The following is a 20,890-nucleotide window of genomic DNA, read 5'->3' as shown; positions in this document are numbered from 1 at the left end:
AAAATGCCACACACAGACAGACGCCCTCCACTGTGAGGCAAGTCATTTAGAGTGAGCGTTTGGCTTGATGTGATCATGGTGCAGCATTGTTTGACTGCCTCTCTCATGTTGTTTTTTGGGATGGCTGTGGCTGAAGTGCTCCCACGGGAGCCGTATGACTGCTGAGTGATCAAACCTAGTCGACGGAGCTCCTATAACAGCCGTACGCGAAGACAACAGAGCAGGAGAACGCTCACTAAATGCTCGGACAGTAAAACACCTCTATGCAATCTAATATTCTTACAACATACCTGCATCCACTTGTCTGACTACATCTAATGAAAATAACTTGTGAGCACAATGCTTCACAAAGATAGACACACAACTGTACCTACACACACCAGTTAAAACCCAGAAGTGAGAAAAGTCACCATACCCACACACACCTGCAGCTTTGGCCCTAAATTCCACACTGTAAAAAATTATATTCACCATGTCCCCACCTGGGATTTGAACACTCAACCTCTTGGTTCACAGCATGCTGAGCTTCCTGCTACACCACCATGTCCAGGTCAATGACCGATTTCACCTGTGTTGCTACACTTTGCACTTCAAAGTAAATCTCAACTCTTGTTAAAAGTACAATCAAGAAAAACAAATTGTATTAATCATAGTGATTTAGGAGTAACATTAAAGCAGAATAATATTCCCCACTAACATTATTAGACAACTATACAGAAGAACCTCAAATTGCTGAAATAAGTCAATCAAATCAATGATGAGAGAACAGTCAGATTATCTGATAATTGGCACCGACATGGTGGAGTAGCAGGAAGATCGGAATGCCATGAACCAAGAGGTAGTGAGTTCAAATCCCAGGTGAGGACATGTTGAGTAATAACTACTGTATAAATTAACATGCACAATGTAATCATGTAAGTTAAAAGCACTGTTTGTGTGTGTAACCAGCTTTCTTTAGTTAAGATTCCCCAAATTATAATTTAGAGTTGAGAAAACACACCATTTTAAATTGACTAGGTTTTCTCAAGTTGGAGCTAAGTTTTGGCCAACATTTTTTGTTCGGGTTACACTTGGAACGAAAAGTTTAGTAAACGGAAAACAAAAGGCTGTGGAACCAGTTACTTAATAATAATAAGTTGAAACAACTTGTTTTTTTGTATAGTCCATGTTGGCTGGCTAGGCTGGTTTGGTGTGGGCATTGGTGGCCTATGTCTGGCTGCTTGACTGAGCTGTGGGCTGGAGACCCAGTCAATTCCCCCATTGCCCACTGTGCCTCGAGCTCTCCACCATGCATTACTGCCAATTAAACACCAGTGCTCAAACGACATCAACATGTTGATGCAAATATGTAAAACAGCAGGCCGGTGAAAGAACTCCCTCTCCTCACCCAGCTTTCTTTGTCTCTCAGTACTCCAACTCATTACTGCCATATTGGAAAAATTAACAAATGCCAATCAATATAGGTTAACTAGCTGTGATTTCCCCATGGTTATAGTACCCCCCCCCCCCCCCCCCCCCCCCCTCCCCCTCCCCCCCCGCACACACAGATGTAAAAACAAAGCCAGAATGCTCTCATCAAAAAACACAAACATTTAACAACCATTTAAAAACTTAATTGAAAAAATATATATTGTCTATATGCAGTGAGGTGAGACATATTTTCCAAGTACTCTTGTTAGGATTTACAATACAAGAGTGTGTCATCATTCCTTTCCATATCTCCTCAGTGTGGGGAGTGAGTGTGATGAGTGGCACTCAGTCTGACTGTCATGGCTGGATCAGAGCATGTAGAGCTCAGTCTGACTGTCATGGCTGGATCAGAGCATATAGAGCTCAGTCTGACTGTCATGGCTGGATCAGAGCATATAGAGCTCAGTCTGACTGTCATGGCTGGATCAGAGCATGTAGAGCTCAGTCTGACTGTCATGGCTGGATCAGAGCATGTAGAGCTCAGTCTGCTGATCTGCTCCTGTCATGCAGGGGAGTACACACACTGCTGAGCCCCAGGCCTCTCATACACAAACACACACTGTCTACTACAGAGCTAGGAGAGAGGCTAGAAAACAGAGGTACAGTGGCACTGCTCAACACTGCTCTATCTGTGTCAATCATTGTGAGAGACATATGGAAATACTTTCTCATGGAGACACAAAAATGCATCACAAACTGGAAAGATAGTGTTTCCATATTGCATACCACACATTTCTAAAATGTTTCCCTTTCCCCCCCTCACATATCTCTCTCTCTCTCTCTCTCTCTCTCTCTCTCTCTTACACACACGCACGCACACAGGTCCCCTCACCTATTATGTAGTAGTCCGTCAGGGTCTTGAACTCGTGTCCCCACAGGTTGGGGGAGAACTCCTGGAACTTGATGGTGAAGCGCATGTCACTGTTGGGCTTGTCACAGGTGAGCAGCAGGTTGGGCGCGCCCATCACCTCACAGCGGTCGGCCTGCTCGCGCATGGACACCAGGTACAGCTTGTAGTACTCATACTCACTGGGGGAGCGGGGGCCTGGGGGGTTGGAGGCTGGGCAGATCAGGTCCAAACGATCCCCTATCTGGGGGTACAACACATACCCCCTGTCATCCTGGAACCTACAGAGGGAGACAGAGAGAGGTGAGAATGGTATCCATGGCAACAAATGATTGACAGTGTGATATTTACCCATCTCTGTGTCTGACAGCTTGTGTTTGGAGAGGAGGCCTCTCATCTATTCATGGCACAGTTTGGAGGCACAGACGAGTGCCTGTGGGAGCACTGGGTGTGCGGGTACATGCATGGCTGTGGGAGTGGTATGTGTTTTTTCTTATGTGGATGAATGTGTGTTGGGGTGTGTGTGTGTGTGTGAGAGAGAGAGAGAGAGAGAGAGAGAGAGAGAGAGAGAGAGAGAGAGAGAGAGAGAGAGAGAGGGGAGAGAGAGAAAGGAGAGAGAGAGAGAAAGGAGAGAGAGAAAGGAGAGAGAGAGAGGAGAGAGAGAGAAAGGAGAGAGAGAGGAGAGGAGAGGAGAGGAGAGGAGAGGAGAGGAGAGGAGAGAGAGAGAGAGAGAGAGAGAGAGAGAGAGAGGGGAGAGAGAGAAAGGAGAGAGAGAGAGAAAGGAGAGAGAGAAAGGAGAGAGAGAGAGGAGAGGAGAGGAGAGGAGAGGAGAGGAGAGGAGAGGAGAGGAGAGAGAGAGAGAGAGAGAGAGAGAGAGCGAGAGAGAGCGAGAGCATCAGATTAGTCTTCTGCCAAGAATCCCAATCAACCACTAGCCTGTATTCTGGTAACCAGTAGCTCATGACTAGTAACATTCTCACTGGTTATGTTTCATTTAATAAATGAGATGAGAAAGTGGTTGAAAGGACAAAACAAGAGGAGAGATAGAGTTGTATTGTCACATACACTTGATAGGTGCAGTGAAATGTGTTGTTTTTATAAGGTCAGCCATAATAGTATGATAGGTGCAGTGAAATGTGTTGTTTTTATAAGGTCAGCCATAATAGTATGATAGGTGCAGTGAAATGTGTTGCCATAGTAGCATGATAGGTGCAGTGAAATGTGTTGTTTTACACGGTCAGCCATAGTAGCATGATAGGTGCAGTGAAATGTGTTGTTTTACACGGTCAGCCATAGTAGCATGATAGGTGCAGTGAAATGTGTTGTTTTACACGGTCAGCCATAGTAGCATGATAGGTGCAGTGAAATGTGTTGTTTTACACGGTCAGCCATAGTAGCATGATAGGTGCAGTGAAATGTGTTGTTTTACAGGGTCAGTCATAGTAGTAGGCCCCCTGGAGCATACTAGGGTTAAATAGAGTAGTTTGCTATTTTACAACTTGATGTTAGATGGTTCCTCCCCCTGAAAGTAGGCTATGGACCAGGAGGAACAGCAATCCCTGGTTCAGTTTATTTTAAACATCCTCCACAAACTTCAGCTAACTTTAGCCAAAATAAGCTAATAACCGATGGAAGTTTTTATTTCCTATTGCCAAATCACCTTTAAGTAACATCAAACTACATTGATTTGAACAGATTTTGATTTTCTTCTGAATGTACATGCCCCCATCACTTCCATTGATTGTTAGCTGTGGTTAGCTGATGTTTCTAGTGACTGTTAGCTGTGGTGTCTAAGGTTAGCTGATGTTTCTAGTGACTGTTAGCTGTGGTGTCTAAGGTTAGCTGATGTTTCTAGTGACTGTTAGCTGTAGTGTCTAAGGTTAGCTGATGTTTCTAGTGACTGTTAGTTGTGGTGTCTAAGGTTAGCTGATGTTTCTAGTGACTGTTAGCTGTGGTGTCTAAAGTTAGCTGATGTTTCTAGTGACTGTTAGTTGTGGTGTCTAAGGTTAGCTGATGTTTCTAGTGATTGTTAGCTGTGGTTCTAAGGTTAGCTGATGTTTGAACTACATATTTTTCACCTTGGACATTCAAACCAGTGACCTTTCTGTTACTGGCCCAGTGCTCTAAACGCTAGGCTACTTGCCACCCTTAAAAAGAAAAGGGCGAACTCAACTAATGAAGAGAGAAACAGGGACAGAGAGACAGAGAGAGTGTATCGGAGGCTGAAATCTGAAAGGGTTTTCTGGGTCATGGTCCTGTCAGCTCCAGTGGGGATAGGGAGAGATAAGACGCTGGTGGAGATAACACACAGGATGAGGAAACACATGCAGACACATTGTCATGCAGGCAAAGAGGAAGAGAAAACAGCGGGCTCCTTCAGAGAGACGGAGAGAGAGGGAGTGCCGTGTGTGTGACTGTGTTGCGTGGCCGATCTCAGGCACAACACACATTACCCTGTCATTAACACTACCAAGACTTTCGACAGGACTGCAATTTGCCACTGACCATAGTCAAACAGTGAACACTGCAGTACCGAGCAGCTTCAGTGAGGGAATGGAGGCTAAAGGCTTGGATGAGTCCTCTGTCTGTGATATTCTGCATGCTTTCACAATGTTAGCCAGCAAGCTGGAGTAAAATGTAATTTTTAAAATAATAATCATTGACAACTAAGCTCTCTAATTGTTACTCTAATCCACAAATGGTCCCTCCCTAATAATCCTAGAGTAAATTATGCTGCCATGGTTTCCGCTTTTAATACAACTTCTTAGAATTGTGGGATTTCGCAGTGGTTTTTGTCGTCTGGCATTCCAATGTGAACCTCCCATGATTCTTGCTAAATCCAACAGCAGTTAACAGTCTGAGGACACATTTAATTCCGTGTGATTTCGCTGTCATTTCACGGTGCAACCATGCTAAACTCCCCACCTTGAGTCTCTCACAGACCTCCAGTCACAAGCTCAACGTAACAGAGAGTAGATTACACCACCAGATGACCATAGCTCTGCTTAGAATAACCCTTGAGCAGATGAAGGTACAGAGAGCATCAGCTCCCTGGCTCTCCATTAAGCGCTTACTGCCCTGAGAGCCTGGTGACATTTCAACACAGGGAGGGACAAGCAGACAAATCAACCAGGGAGCTCCAGGCTCCTTCATCCCTCTCCTTCCTTCTCTCAGATCAAGGTGTTTTGGAAGAGAGGGAAACAAGGTTTTGGGGCGTTTGACAGAGCATGATAATAAATCATTGGCTGTTACTTTCCCCTTGAGGTTTCTGCTGTGACATAGGCTACAGTACGAATGATGCAGTATGTACCATGTAGTGGCTTTAACCTGGGCTCTATTACAACGAGGTCCTGTTCCTGCTATGACCACATTTAGAGAGGCTTGAGGTTCACAGTGATCTGCACAGATAGAACAGATAGTGAGAGACAGTGACCTTTTCATTTGTCCGGACACATCGTGCACCTTCTGCTCAGCGCACGCATCGCATATATGCTCTCGTACACTCGTTATTCTACACACACAGTTAGCAATGTAAGTAGAGAATTACTGTGCAGGCCTTTGAGCCAGGTGTGTAAGCGGTCTCCTCTCTATGACTCCGAGTTGAGTAATCAAATCATGTCTGTCACGGGGTACCTTTTCACTTCTGCAGAGCCACATGTGCTCTGTTTAGGCATATAGTAATGCTTTGATACAGAGCATATGTGTGCTATTTAAGTCTCCTTATTGGGACATTTCTAAGTGTACCATTTCTGTCCATCCTCCCATGACTCAACATCCCCATCATACTCGGCTATATTCAAGTTGCCAGTCAAGTGCGTATGTGACATCAGTGATTACTCTGCTGTCATAACCCGTAGCCTGAGGTCACATCCTGTACACTACGGGCCTGACGCAATTCAAGGCTACACGCCGTTGACCTTGCTAACAAGTGGGTTCAAAGTTTAATGCTGGGAATGAAGCCCACAACTATGTTGAGTATGGCTATGGTCCATGCTTCACAGCTGCAGTTGAAGTCGGAAGTTTGCATACACTTAGGTTGGAGTCATTCAAATTCGTTTTTCAACCACTCCACACATTTCTTGTGAACAAACTATAGTTTTGGCAAGTCGGTTAGGACATCTACTTTGTGCATGACACAAGTCATTTTTCCAACAATTGTTTACAGACCAATTACTTCACTTATAATTCACTGTATCACAATTCCAGTGGATCAGAGGTTTACATACACTAAGTTGACTGTGCCTTTAAACAGCTTGGAAAATTCCAGAAAATTATGTCATGGCTTTAGAAGCTTCTGATAGGCTAATTAACATAATTTGAGTCAATTGGAAGTGTACCTGTGGATGTTTCAAGGCCTACCTTCAAACTCAGTGCCTGTTTGCTTGACATCATGGGAAAATCAATCAGCCAAGACCTCAGAAAGAAAATGTGTAAACCTCCACAAGTCTGGTTCATCCTTGGGAGCAATTTCCAAACCCCTGAAGGTACCACGTTCATCTGTACAAACAATAGTACGCAAGTATAAACACCATGGGACCACGCAGCCGTCATACCGCTCAGGAAGGAGACACGTTCTGTCTCCTAGAGATGAACGTACTTTGGTGTGAAAAGTGCAAATCAATCCCAGAACAACAGCAAAGGGCCTTGTGAAGATGCTGGAGGAAACAGGTACAAAAGTATTTATATTCACAGTAAAACGAGTCCTATATCGACATAACCTGAAAGGCAGCTCAGCAAGGAAGAAGCCACTGCTCCAAAACAGCCATAACAAAAAGCCAGACTACGGTTTGCAACTGCAAACTGGAGGAATGGCCCAAAATTCACCCAACTTATTGTGGGAAGCTTGTGGAAGTCTACCCGAAACACTTGACCCAAGTTAAACAATTGAAAGGCAATGCTACCAAATACTAATTGAGTGTATGTAAACTTCTGACCCACCGTGAATGTGATGAAATAAAAAAAAGTTGAAATCATTCTCTCCACTATTATTCTGACATGTCACATTCTTAAAATAAAGTGGTGATCCTAACTGACCTAAGACACTGCCTTTTTACTAGGATTAAATGTCAGGAATTGTTAAAAAAAAACGGAGTTTAAATGTTTTTGGCTAAGGTGTATGTAAACTTCTGATTTCAACTCTATGTCCAATCGTGCTTTCTCTCTTAATACTAATATCACGGTGACTGTTGAAGGTCCTACAGATATTAGTATTGAGAGAGAAAGCATGATTGGACGTAGCTATGAAGCATGGACCATGGCCATATTTAACATAGTTGTGGGCCTTATCGAGAACAGTTAGCTCAAGCAGTTGATTGATTCTCATCTGGAGAAACTTTCATCTGATCTCACATTGACGCTGAAGCGAACTACATGAATATTGCATTTTCTCCAACTTCTCTTTTTAAAACAATGCTAAATTAGTGCTTTCGTCAGAGCTGCTGATGAAACGGATTCTGATGCATTATTCAATGGTCGAGTTTTAAAACCGTGCCTTAAATGATGGATCCGGATTGCATACATAATATGACCTACTTATACCAGATGACACACAGGTCAAAGGAAGGGAAACCAAAGCTTACTTGACTTTTGATCATGTCTTGACAGTCTCTACTTGTGGTCTGTGTGAGGCTACCCAGGGTTCAGTGTGTTGCTGAATCCCATGGCCTTATCACTGCAGTGGACAGATTGGAATGGCCTTTGGCCGCCTTCATGGCCCAGTGTTTATGGGAATGTGGGTGTTTGCTTCATTGCCTGCAATGTGCCCTCTCATCCTATTTGACTGCACTGGCTGTGGCTCTAGCTGTAACCCCACCTCTTGTGAATACACTTCCAGCTTCATGTTTGCTCACACCATTCTGCCTCACTGCTCTGTTGAAGATGATTTCAGGCAAACTTCCCCCGTAATCCCCCCTGCTGCTGCCCCTGCCCCAGTCTGGAGGTCCTGTATAGGGGAGGACTGTACCAGGATGCACCAGAGCCCGCAGTCCACTAAGCCAGCCAGGGACCAGGGCAGTCCAGCACCACCTCAGCCCAGTCGCCCACCCAGGGTGAACACGTTGGGAGATGGCCTGGTTCATTAGACCAGAGCTTTCATTGGCATGAGGTGGAACATGGTTTTACCATCGACTTGAATTGTTTACAGGCCAGCCAGAAGAAAACAAAGCTGCTTTCTCAATTTTACACAGAGCTCTCAGGGTTTCATACCATAGATCATTAATGCCAATAAACTGTACAACACTGTAATTCAGTGTCTAGAAATATGTGTAAATGTCGATTTTGTCCCATAACACAGCACTGTTTGGTGAATTGCTGATACCGTGCCCTTCTAGGACCCTTTACCCCAGAACTGCTAAGTGGGTCCTTTCAGAGTGTTGTTTAGAGCCTTTATTTAATTAGTTAAGTACTAAAGAGATAAAAAAAGCCACATTCCTACGCCATGACTCAGTCCCCATCAGACTCTGGCCTTAACATAGGCCAACCTTGACACAAGCGGAGCTCAGACGCAGGCACTCCCCTCTAAAGGGCTCTCCAGTGTTTTCACAGTTTACGCAAACGGGAGCTCAGTTTGCGACGCCTTCCAAAAAAAGATTCAGCCTCACGAAAGTAGAGAGGTACGCAAAAAAAGTTCCATCGGATCCGTTTGCGGACTGTGTGGAGCCCTTAAGGTTGGTTCGTTACAAGTGGGGTCTTGTAGTTCAGAGCGTTGAATTAAGTTTTCGTGTGACACTTCACTTGACACCTAGCGTCATAACGCTTTATGACAAGGTCCTAGCACGTCACAACAGCTGACATAACATGTCCTATGTTATGACGATATTATGAACAGTTATGTCAGCTGTTGACATGACATGGTTGTGACTGTGTTACGACGGTAGGTATCCAGTAAAGGGTCACCAAGTTTTCGAAACGGGGAGTGGAACCGTGTTTGTCTGACTCTCAGGATGTATCAGGCTATGAGAGGGATACATGTACACAAATGCCCAGGACTCTAACCACACGTGAAAAGGCTCATAAAACCCAAATCACAGGGCTGATTAAAGATGAGAAGACTTAAAATAGCACTTCCTTTTGTTTGGAGGATGAGTGAAGCAGAAAGTCAGTCAGAGAGAACAACTCCCTGGTCCCTTCTCTCCCTCCTTCTTTTCCCTTTGTCTTCTTCATTCCTGTCTTCCTTGTATACTAGCACACCAGGGAATGTCTAGGTTTCCCATTCTTTGTCATATTTTTGAATAAAACGTTTCATACGAGAGAAGTGTGTGCATTTGAAGCAGAAAGACATACTGAATATGCAACTTCAGAGACAAAGCACGAGAGAGAGAGAGAGAGCAAAACAAAGTGAGACGGGGTAAAGAGCGAGTGGGGTTCAATTAGGAGAATGTTGAAGGGGAAACATTAGTCTGGTTTGTTAAAACAACTACATGTCCTTCTTATTACTGACATGGCTCTTGGACCCTGTTCTCCATTCGATGGTCGCCCAATTACACAAAACAAGGCATACAGAAAATATTATTCACGCCACTTAACCTTTACAAAAGAGAGAGAGAGGAGTAGATGGAGAAAGAAACAGGATGCAGGAATAGAGAGAAACAAGGAGATATGAGAGAGAGAGGCACATGGAGAGAAGGGAGGGAAAATGAGCTAAAACAAAATTGAAAGGGGATATAGATGAAACAAGCACAAAAACAAGGGAAAAGCAAGCGTTTTTATTATAGTGATGCACTGTTCTGAGAATCCATTTCATATTGGAGGGAACATACATCACCACCCCCCCCCCCCCCCCCCCCCACCCCCCCACCACCTCGCCTCACAGTGAAGCCCTCATCAGCGCAATCTTAAGACTGCAATTACTCCATTATTCGCCACATGCTCTCATGCTCTGCCAAGACTTTGAAGGCATGCCAGGGAAGCACCTTTGAAACAGAACATTAAAAACGAGGAGGGCGGTGAAAGGGAATTTGAAAATGATACAGGCAGGTAGCTACTAGGGTGGGTAAAATGTTAGTGTGTGGGTGAACACCCAGGTCCGTGATACAGGTCAGTCTTCGACGTCCATCCATGTCTGAGGACATCAGAGAGATGAAGTGGAAACCAGCCACTAGGGGCAACAGTGAGCGCTGTTACCTTCAAGTAGGTTTTGGTTTTGCTAGGGCATTGTGGATGGGGATGCGGATGGATTTAAGCATCTGCCTCGATTCCAAAGGTTTGAAGATAAAACAAAAATGACTTTGTATTATCCCAAACCTTAACCCTTGTACCTTAAGCATTCGGAGTTACTGCCTAAAATGAAGATGTCTGAGTTACTGCCTAAAATGAAGTTGTCTGAGTTACTGCCTAAAATGAAGATGTCGGAGTTACTGCCTAAAATGAAGATGTCGGAGTTACTGCCTAAAATGAAGATGTCTGAGTTACTGCCTAAAATGAAGTTGTCTGAGTTAATGCCTAAACGTAACCTTTAACACTTCGAAATGTGACGTTTGAGAAACATGGATGACCGTCTAATTCTGACGTGAGGCTGTGAGAGATAGATGGAGCGTAAAGGCGTCCTCGTGATTCCCAGCCGAAACAGTTCGAAAGAGTCCGTGCATATATTATGACGACATTTGTGTTCATTTTGGACTTCGGGTAAGGGGTTTTTCAGTTGTTTCAGTTTCAGTTGTTTAGGCACGTCACTTTTTTATATCCTTCCTGTTTGGCCCTGTCCGGGTGTGTCCTCGGATGGGGCCACAGTGTCTCCTGACCCCTTCTGTCTCAGCCTCCAGTATTTATGCTGCAGTAGTTTGTGTCGGGGGGCTGGGGTCAGTTTGTTATATCTGGAGTACTTCTCCTGTCCTATTCGGTGTCCTGTGTGAATTTAAGTGTGCTCTCTCTAATTCTCTCTTTCTTTCTCTCTCTCGGAGGACCTGAACCCTAGGACCATGCCTCAGGACTACCTGACATGATGACTCCTTGCTGTCCCCAGTCCACCTGGCCGTGCTGCTGCTCCAGTTTCAACTGTTCTGCCTTATTATTATTGGACCATGCTGGTCATTTATGAACATTTGAACATCTTGGCCATGTTCTGTTATAATCTCCACCCGGCACAGCCAGAAGAGGACTGGCCACCCCACATAGCCTGGTTCCTCTCTAGGTTTCTTCCTATGTTTTGGCCTTTCTAGGGAGTTTTTCCTAGCCACCGTGCTTCTACACCTGCATTGCTTGCTGTTTGGGGTTTTAGGCTGGGTTTCTGTACAGCACTTTGAGATATCAGCTGATGTACAAAGGGCTATATAAATAAATTTTATTTGATTTGATTTTTCTCGAGACCAGCCAAATTTCGGGAGCCAAATGCTACGCCCCTTCGTCCGTGATTGGGCAACAGTAGGGATTCTTCTAAAAAGTCTTGTCATTCAACAAGAGACGACTTGTTTTGATGCACATTTTTTCTTTCAGAAATACTGCACCAAAATGTCTTTTGCGCGACTAAGAGCTCCTCGGCAAAACCCCAAAAAATTAGATCTTAGATTAATTAGATTAATTCCGGCTATTTTGAGGAAGTGTATACTGCCTACGGCATCTTCAATAGAAGAAACAGTCTTATTGGCGCTTTTTTTCTCGTTCTTTTCAAGCGAAGGTCTTTGAAGGGAGTATGCGAGCACACTCGTTCGGTTCGTCTAGCCGACTTCGGCGAGCCGCCAGCCGAACTGAAGCATGCTGACGCCTTAAGCCATACACCTACTACAAAACATGTGAAAGGGAGGAAAGTTCTTTATGTCATGCACCCTTTAACTGATTTACTCATCACTCTTGAATCCTGCCCATATCCCTGGGCAAGAGCTGATGAAACCATTGGATTACTGAAGAGATTCCATCAGATTAGTCTTCTGCCAAGAATCCCAAGCAATGCCGCAAATGCAGCTTCCACCACTAGCCTGTATTCTGACATCCAGTAGTTTATGACTGGTAACATTCTCACCGGTTATGTTTTATTTAATAAATCAGCTCCAGATAGCTCTGTGGCTATTCATTATGGTAACAATCTCAGGTAAAAGAGGGCACACGGAGAGATGGAGCTACTGAGTAAGTGATAAAAAAAAATACTTGATGTTAGATGGTTCCTCAACACGAAAGTAGTCTATGGGCCAGGAGAAACTGTAATCCCTGGTTCAGTTTTCCTTAAAACAGCCTCTACAAAACTTCAACAACCATAAGCTACCAATGGAAGTCATGCGACATGAATTTTTTATTTTGCTTTGTTTACATGCCCCCAGCACTTCCATTGATTGCTAGCTGTAAATAGTGAACTGCTCCTTTAAGTGCCTTGCTCAAGGACACGTCGACAGATTTTCCACCTTGCCAGCTCGGGTATTCGAACCAGTGACCCTTCGGTTACTGGCCCAACGCTCTAACCACTAGGCTACCAGCAGAGAAAGCGAGTGAGCGAGAGAAAAAAAAAATCCCCCTAACATAATGCTTTGTTGCCTGACTGACAGTGGTGCACTCCACAAGAGGGGACGGCTGGGTGTGTGTTGAGTAGGAGGATTACCCTCCCTTACCTTCACACCCCTAATCCGAGGTCAAGTGGTACAGCTCATTTGGTGCTGTTACCAAAGTCACCTTCACAAGTCTATGGAAAACTTTTGTTTGGTCGCACATTCAGTATTTCACTGCAAGCATGCATACATTTCACACAAGCTTGCTCATATACAGACAGCTCGCCTATTCATACACGTCCAAGAGCACTTTCCTTTGCCCTTCTTCATTTGACACTGTTTATTCTCCCCAGTTCAATCTAGACTGTTAAATATTTAGACTGGAAAATACACAGGTTTAACACAGACACGCCTAGGCATTCATAGTAACCCCCCCCCCCCCCCCCCCCCCCCAACCATCGCACACGGCTGTCTGAGCAGGAGGTGTCAAAGGAGGACAGGGGTGGATTTTGTTCCTCACTGGATGAGTAAACAAGGCGAGTCTAAACACTCTGACTGAGACAGCCGCTGAGTGACTGACTGGGAATACACCCCCACACACCCAACAACAATGATACCCACACCCCTAGGAACAAAATGCACAAACACACTCAGGCAAGTAAACACACACACACTCCTTTCTGACACAGACATCACACTCACTCCAACTCTGAGGGTGTAACACTCTGGCTGTATGTGGCAGTGTAAGGGGGGGGGGGGGGGGGTAATGAGGCTGAACACATGTGAAGACGCAGGGACCTCATCCTTAAACTCACGCTACCCGCTCCTCAGTCTCCTGACACTGTTTCGGTTTCCTTTCTTTTCCCAATCTTTCAAAAGGTTTTAATCTGAAACGCTTAGCCCAGCTAACCAGGCTTTTTATCCTCAGCCAATTAGCACGCGATTCATTACATACTGAGCAGCCTGTGAAGTATTCATTTTGAATGCCCACTTAAGGGGGAAGAGATGTACAGCCACTTCGCCTTACACGACTCTGCCTCAGATGTCAAATCCAAATCAAAGTTTGTCACGTGCTCCGAATACTACAGGTGTAGGTAGACCTTACAGTTAAATGCTTACTAGTCTGGGTAGCCATTTGATCACCTGTTCAGGAGTCTTATGGCTTGGGGGTAAAAACTGTTGAGAAGCCTTTTTGTCCTAGACTTGGCACTCTGGTACCGCTTGCCATGCGGTAGTAGAGAGAACTGGGGTGGGTGGGGTCTTTGACCATTTTTAGAGCCTTCCTCTGACACCGCCTGGTGTAGAGGTTCTGGAATGCAGGAAGCTTAGCCCCAGTGATGTACCCTCTGTAGTGCCTTGTGGTCGGAGGCCGAGCAATGACCAGGCAGTGATGCAACCATGCTCTCGATGTTGCAGCTGTAGAACCTTTTGAGGATCTCATGTCCCATACCAAATCTTTTTAGTTTCCTGAGGGGAAATAGGCTTTGTCGTGCCCTCTTCACGACTGTCTTGGTGTGTTTGGGCCATACTAGTTTGTTGGTCATGTGGACACTAAGGAACTTGAAGCTCTCAACCTGCTCCACTACAGCCTCGTCGATGAGAATGGGGGCGTGCTCGGTCCTCCTTTTCCTGTAGTCCACAATCATCTCCTTAGTCTTGGTTACATTCAGGGATAGGTTATTATTCTGGCCCCACCCGGCCAGGTGTCTGACCTCCTCCCTATAGGCCGTCTCGTCGTTGTCGGTGATCAGGCTGTTGTGTCGTCTGCAGACTTGGTGTTGGAGTCGTGCCTGGCCATGCAGTCGTAGGTGAACAGGGAGTACAGGAAGGGACTGAGCACGCACCCCTGAGGGACTCCAGTGTTAAGGATCAGCGTGGCAGATGTGTTGCTACCTACCCTCACCACCTGGGGGCCCCCCTGCACTCCCTAACTGCACTCACTCATCTTATATCCATGTTTAGAGTGTGTGATTTTCTATATCTGTACTGAACATGTTTCTCTATTCATTGCCTGTGTCTGTCTGTCTGTTGTGTGTGTTGGTCGTCTTGGCCATCAGGAGTCTGAGGAAGAGCTGTCTAACAGGCCATGAGTAAACCCATTGACCTTTTCATATATCGGAGGAACATTAGATTCCATACGGATGAGAGATTCTCAGCAGTAGCACAGAGCTCACACTCAGTGTGTCCCTCTATCCGGGCCCACTTAAAAAGACTCATCAGACCCAACTCTAGGTTATTTTTCATCTCTCCATCTCGTGGTTGCATCTTTTCATCTCTTCATCTCTTTCACCGGCCACTCTCAACATCTTGACTCTTCTCGATAATTGTACCCCCTTATTGCAACTCACTAAACAAAACCCTCTCATGAATACATTATTAATTAATTAGAGTGACATTTGGGCAGTTTGTTCATGCATCTATTCTGTCTATGGAAACGTAACCTAACAACTACAAGGTGATTTGGGTAGCAAAAGTTGTGTAGGTCTATTTAATCAAACCTTCTTTGATTGTTCAACTGTGTATCTGTGTCTGTCTTCACACGAGAGAGAAATTAAGGCCTAGCTTATGAATTGATGCACAATTACTGCATGCTTGCCAATAGGTGAGAGTCTGGGCTTTGACAAAAGAGGAGCTTGCTTGAACAGCGTTGGACAAATCCAGGCCAAGTTCTCACTGGCTTTCATAATTCCCCATTCGCAAACTCAGCATGAGTCCACGCAGGCGGGAGGGGAGGGTCAAAATCACGGAGGGCACGCACGCGACCCTTTATGAGGGTGCAATCAGGCATGAAGACCACCCCCTCTCTCACACAAGCATCTGCCATAAACAGGCATTCCCATGCTTAACAACCCAAGTGCGGTCTGCTTGCTCTCTCTACAGCCAGGTAGACTATAGTTTTACACTAGTCTATATGGAACTATAGGCACAGGACACCAGGGTTGGGCTCAATTCAGAATCTTGGAATTGACCCCCATTCAACTCATGAGTTGAAATTAGAATTGGCCACATCCCACAGGAAGTAGAATTTAATTCAATACAATTTAAATAAATTCCACTCAGTCATATAGTGTTCACGTGCTAGTCAGAACTAGGAAACTCTGAAATGTCCAACTTACTGTAGTAATACATGTGCCTTGTTTGACAAGTAAACACGGCGGAAATTTCAGAGTTTCCTGGTTCCGACTAGCACATGAGTTTAATTCAATCTGACAGGTCACACTTCCAGATACCAAAGAATATACAGTATATATACAAAGGTATGTGGACACCTTCAAATTAGTGGATTTGGCTATTTCAGCCACACCCGTTGCTGACAGGTGTATAAATTCGAGCACACAGCCATGCAATCTCAATAGACTAACATTGGCAGTGGAATGTCCTTACTGAATAGCTCAGTGACTTTCAATGTGGCACTGTCATAGGATGCCACCTTTCCAACAAGTCAGTTTGTCAAATTTCTGCCTTGCTAGAGCTGCCCTGGTCAACTGTAAGTGCTGTTATTGTGAAGTGGAAAAATCTAGGAGCAACAACGGCTCAGCCGTGAAGTGGTTGGCCACACAACCTCACAGAACAGGACAGACGATTGCTGAAGCACGTAAAAGTCGTCTGTCATCGGTTGCAACACTCACTACGGAGTTCCAAACTGTCTCTGGAAGCAACGTCAGTAAAATAACTACTTGTCGGAAGCTTCATGAAATGGGTTTCCATGGCCGAGCAGCCACACACAAGCCTAAGATCATCATGCGCAAATCCAAGAGTCGGCTGGAGTGGTGTAAAGCTCACTGCAATTGGACTCTGGAGCAGTGGAAACGCATTCTTTGGAGTGATGAATCACACTTCACCATCTGGCAGTCTGATATGTGGCTTTGGGGGATGCCAGGAGAACGCTACCTGCCCAAATGCATAGTGTCAACTGTAAAGTTTTGTGAAGGAGGAACAATGGTTTGGGGCTGTTTTTCATGGTTTGGCCAATTAGTTGCAGTGAAGGGAAATCGTAATACTACAGCATACAATGACATTCTAGACGATTCTGTGCTTCCAACTTTGTGATAACAATTTAGGGAAGGCCCTTTCCTGTTTCAGCATGACAATGCCCCCATGCAGAAAGCGAGGTCCATAAAGAAATGGTTTGTCAAGATTGGTGTGGAAGAACTTAACTGGCCTGCACAGAGCCCTGACCTCAACCCCATCAAAAACCTTTGGGATGAATTGGAACGCCGACTGCGAGCCAGGCCTAATCACCCAACATCAGTGCCGGACCTCACTAATGCTCTTGGCTGAATGGAAGCAAGTCCCTGCAGCAATGTTCCAACATCTAGTGAAAAGCCTCCCCAGAAGAGTGGAGGCTGTTATAGCAGCAAGGGGGGGGGGGGGGGGGGGGGGGGGGGGGGGGGGCAACACCATATTAATGCCCATGATTTTGGGAAGAGATGTTCAACATGGAGGTGTCCACATACTTTTGTAGTGTATCACTTTTCTCTGGAGACAAATGTTCATATAATCTTTTAACTAATTGCTTAGAATAGGCCATTATATTTCCAGCACAATTTCATTTGTTTGGCTTCTTTTTGAAAGCCACAGGGTTAACTTGAGAGTTGAACTAATACATTCTGGTAAATAATATATATATATAATAATTCAAATGTAAGTGATTAATGAAATATAATATCTTAGAAAATTCACATTTAATATTTGATATGCATGTTTTATGTACAATATTTATATTTGTATAGACCAGGCCTTGAAGTGGCATTTGAATTAAATTATATTTCCTTTATTCAAATTTGAATTCTGTATCCCGTTTACTATTTCAATTAAAATTCAAGAATTGAAATTGGATATATTCTAAATTAAGCCCTGCAGGACACACATCTCTGTTGAATAGAACCCGTGTCCGTCTTCGCTGGAAATTATGTGCCAGGAGACTCCCGTCTTCCTCTCCAATGAAGTCAGTATCCCCACCACCACTATTCACCTCCACCAGCAACAAGTAGCTTAGCCCAGTGTATAGTTGGATATTGAGTGAACTCATGTCATTAGACCTGAAATCGAAGCTTACAAAATAATCTGTGTCCCCAAGGTGCGCATGATCCCCATGAGTTGGTAGTTGTAATTGTTGCGTTCAGTATGTTTCTCCAAAGGCCACTCTGCCGGACTGCAATGTCACCTAAATAACGCACAGTTATTCGCGTTGACAGCCTGTAAAGACACGGTGTACACGAGTGACATGTATTCAGTCAGTCATAATCAGACAGTTTTTTTTTTGGGGGGGGGGGGGGGGGGGGGAATAGACGACGACGACTTATAAATACATCTAAACTAGTCTATATGACAGCGTTTAACCACGTACCTCTTGTTCAACGTATTCCAGTAAATAGGTTCCATGTTACCTGCAGCTATTCCCAGTAGATCCACAAGAAAGATAAAAATAAATCCCAAGCCATTACAGCCGTCCCAAAACGCCAAAGCCATCCCTGCTCCTCGGCTCTCTCCTGCCATTTTACCCCAAAAAGTGACGGGGAATCGATTCAGACAAAGAATCGTTTGGAGACTGCGAACGAAGTTCACGAAATCCCTGGAAGCGCACAGCTATTTTGCGACTTCGGAAACCGCATAAGAAAAAACGTCCCAAAAATCAATCAGACAACAACATTCAGAGTAGTTGGAATGTGGTTAGAGAGAATGTGTCAACCTCTTGAGTTTAAAGTGCATTAGTGGCAATATTCAGCTTTCTGGTTTAAAATGTGTCCAGCAATTATGGACATTATTGCATGACAAAGCCTATATCTATCAGCTCTCCTAATGTCACCTCTCCAGACAAATGCAAATGCGTTGAAGGTCGCGAATATCGGAGTAACGGCATTCTACCACTTTGGAAGCGTAATTTTGGATAGCGGACGTTTATCTTCATTGGCAAAGTGCCATTGCCTACCTTGCCACGCAGATGCACTGGTTTGCTTGCTCAAATGTCCGACTCATGCAGCCTAGTCCAATGTTGTATAAGAAAACATTCGCTGACCCAAGTTGATCGCCTATTCGCTGTGCTCTTGAATGCTTAACGCATTAAGGATTTTCCCGCTTTCTCCATTGTTATGCCTTCTGCGTCTTAGCGCACACAAAAAAATGCCCATTCTATCCGTCATTTATCCTTTCCGCTATTATGGCACAATCTTGGCATTAAAAAAGATCAAGTCAAACTTAGGTCAAACTTCAAAAAGGACAGGCAGTCACTGAATATTGCCATATTAAACATATTGCACCTCGATTAACTCGTTTTGATCAAAGCCAGTTCCCTGAGAGGTCTCTAATGTTCACTATACTGCTTTATGTTCGTTGCATCCTTCTCTCTCAACCTCGTACTATGCTGCACACGGATAGAGTAGCTAGGTATAGGGATGGAGTGCAGTAGCCCATGCTATGCAATACTACTTGTGTTCCAGAGTGTAGCTCTGGGAGATCCCTTTACTATTATCACCACCCAAATGAAACATGCCCTCTAAATCAGTATAACACGAATTGGAACAACTTCCCACATAATGTATATCATCCTTTCGCCATTATGGCAGCGACGGGTCGACTTCAGAGTGTCTAATGCCGACAGTGGCCAAGGAACAGTGAAAGGGCATGTAGCCTATAACCAACATATTTTGCCCCGAATATTGTGGCAGATGCCTGTCAAATGTTGGTTAAGAAATGCCAGATGTGCAGTAACAAGCTTGTAGCTCCCCCAGCCGTTATTCTGTAACAGATGCTATTCATTTATAATATAACAATTCAGCAACTAATTTCCAGTAGTTTCATGATTGGAAAAGCAGAAAAGAGAGCGGAGTAAAGTGCAGAGTATAGGACAATTAAACTGAACCTACCATGCCCCCACGTGGGCAACATGTAAAACCGCAGGCAGTGTAATATCACATTGTACGGTCTTTGGTAATACGTAAGAGGTAAGACCGACCACAAAGAAAGTCGGACGTGCGCAGTAGATCACAGCTGAGCGTCGACGAACAGTGGCAATTCAACTTGTGGAATCGTCGGGAAAGGACGTCCTGTTAGTCGGTCTTCCCTTTAAAACAATATGTAATAGCGAAGTTATGACAACACATTCATATTGCATTCCACACAGTTTATTTATTCTGTAACACGTCTATTCAAAAGGAAAACTATATACACAATGCCTGCCCTGCCCCCCCCCCCCCCCCCCCCCCCCCCCATCTCAAATGCTGCTGTGGTGGAGTAGCAAACGAGTCAAATCCCATAACATTTCCCCCAAAACGAATGAACCAATTCTGCATGACAGACATTCCTCTAATAGCTTTAACATTATATTTGTATTTTTACAGCACTCACTTTAATCCCCATTACTGCAATTTTACTGCTCTGTTACAAGGGCAAATGTTGTCCCAAACCAACCCAACGCCAGAAATCATTGGATACACGTCACCAGGTCAAGCATTACTTAGGGATGGTGGGGAAGGGGACATCACACATGGGCAATTTAACTCTGTACATTTAAGGCAAGTAAAACCAAATAAAGGTTCAAATAACCAAACAAAAATGAGTAAAGAGGAATTAATCGTTGACTATTTATATCCAGGAGTTGAAACTTGCCAACCAGATGTGTGTGCGCGTGTGTGAATGTAACAGGCCATGAGCATAGTTGTATATGTTCAGTCATTGAGAGTCCATGTTCACAAGGTGTGTGTTAACTCCTGGTTGAGACCTTAGTCAGCTGGGTTCCATCTCACACTCAGCCCAGGACTGGGACAAAGCTGGTTTCTGGGAGGCTCTCCTCTACCGTCTGCTCCCCTCTGAGACCATCCCATGTCCAGCTGTGATCCAGTCCAACAGAGTATGAGAGCACACAGGCCTCAGCCGCCAATACACCGCAGTCGTCCAGCAGAGAGGCTGCTACATGGACAGAGCAATGAGGTGGTGGTGTCCATGAGGTATCCTGCAGAAACAACACTATTAAGACGAGGATGACTAAACACTATAACCCTGATCATAATAGATTCATAAACTATTACATCCCAGAACCCCTGGGTGTAGCATGAGGAACCGAGGGGCTGTCCAGACATACCTAGATGTCCAAACTCATTAAAATGGACACATATCCTGAAGAACCTATTAATTACCCAACTCTCCACTGAATACCTATCACGAC

General features: G+C 44.7%; 1 protein-coding gene across 2 annotated transcripts in view; it reads right to left on the bottom strand.

The window, feature by feature from the left end:
* LOC110533939 (ephrin-B3) overlaps positions 1-19,289 on the bottom strand; it is a 35,661-nt gene extending 16,372 nt beyond the window's left edge. Inside the window, exons 1-2 of one of the 2 annotated variants that reach the window (XM_036990360.1) lie at positions 18,659-19,289; positions 2,303-2,598 (exon numbers count right to left, since the gene is read on the bottom strand). In XM_036990360.1, the coding sequence (XP_036846255.1) occupies positions 2,303-2,598; positions 18,659-18,705 (343 nt within the window). In that variant the 5' untranslated portion in view covers positions 18,706-19,289. Of the gene's footprint in view, positions 1-2,302; positions 2,599-18,076 lie in introns of both variants that reach the window. The other variant, XM_021618527.2, reaches the window with a different exon arrangement.
* Between the last annotated feature and the right edge of the window lie 1,601 nt (positions 19,290-20,890).

Source organism: Oncorhynchus mykiss, chromosome 10 (genome assembly GCF_013265735.2).
Source record: "Oncorhynchus mykiss isolate Arlee chromosome 10, USDA_OmykA_1.1, whole genome shotgun sequence".
NCBI classification, from domain to species: Eukaryota; Metazoa; Chordata; class Actinopteri; order Salmoniformes; family Salmonidae; genus Oncorhynchus; species Oncorhynchus mykiss.
Note: the sequence above shows the minus strand (reverse complement) of the source record. Positions and strands in the feature narration are given on the sequence as shown.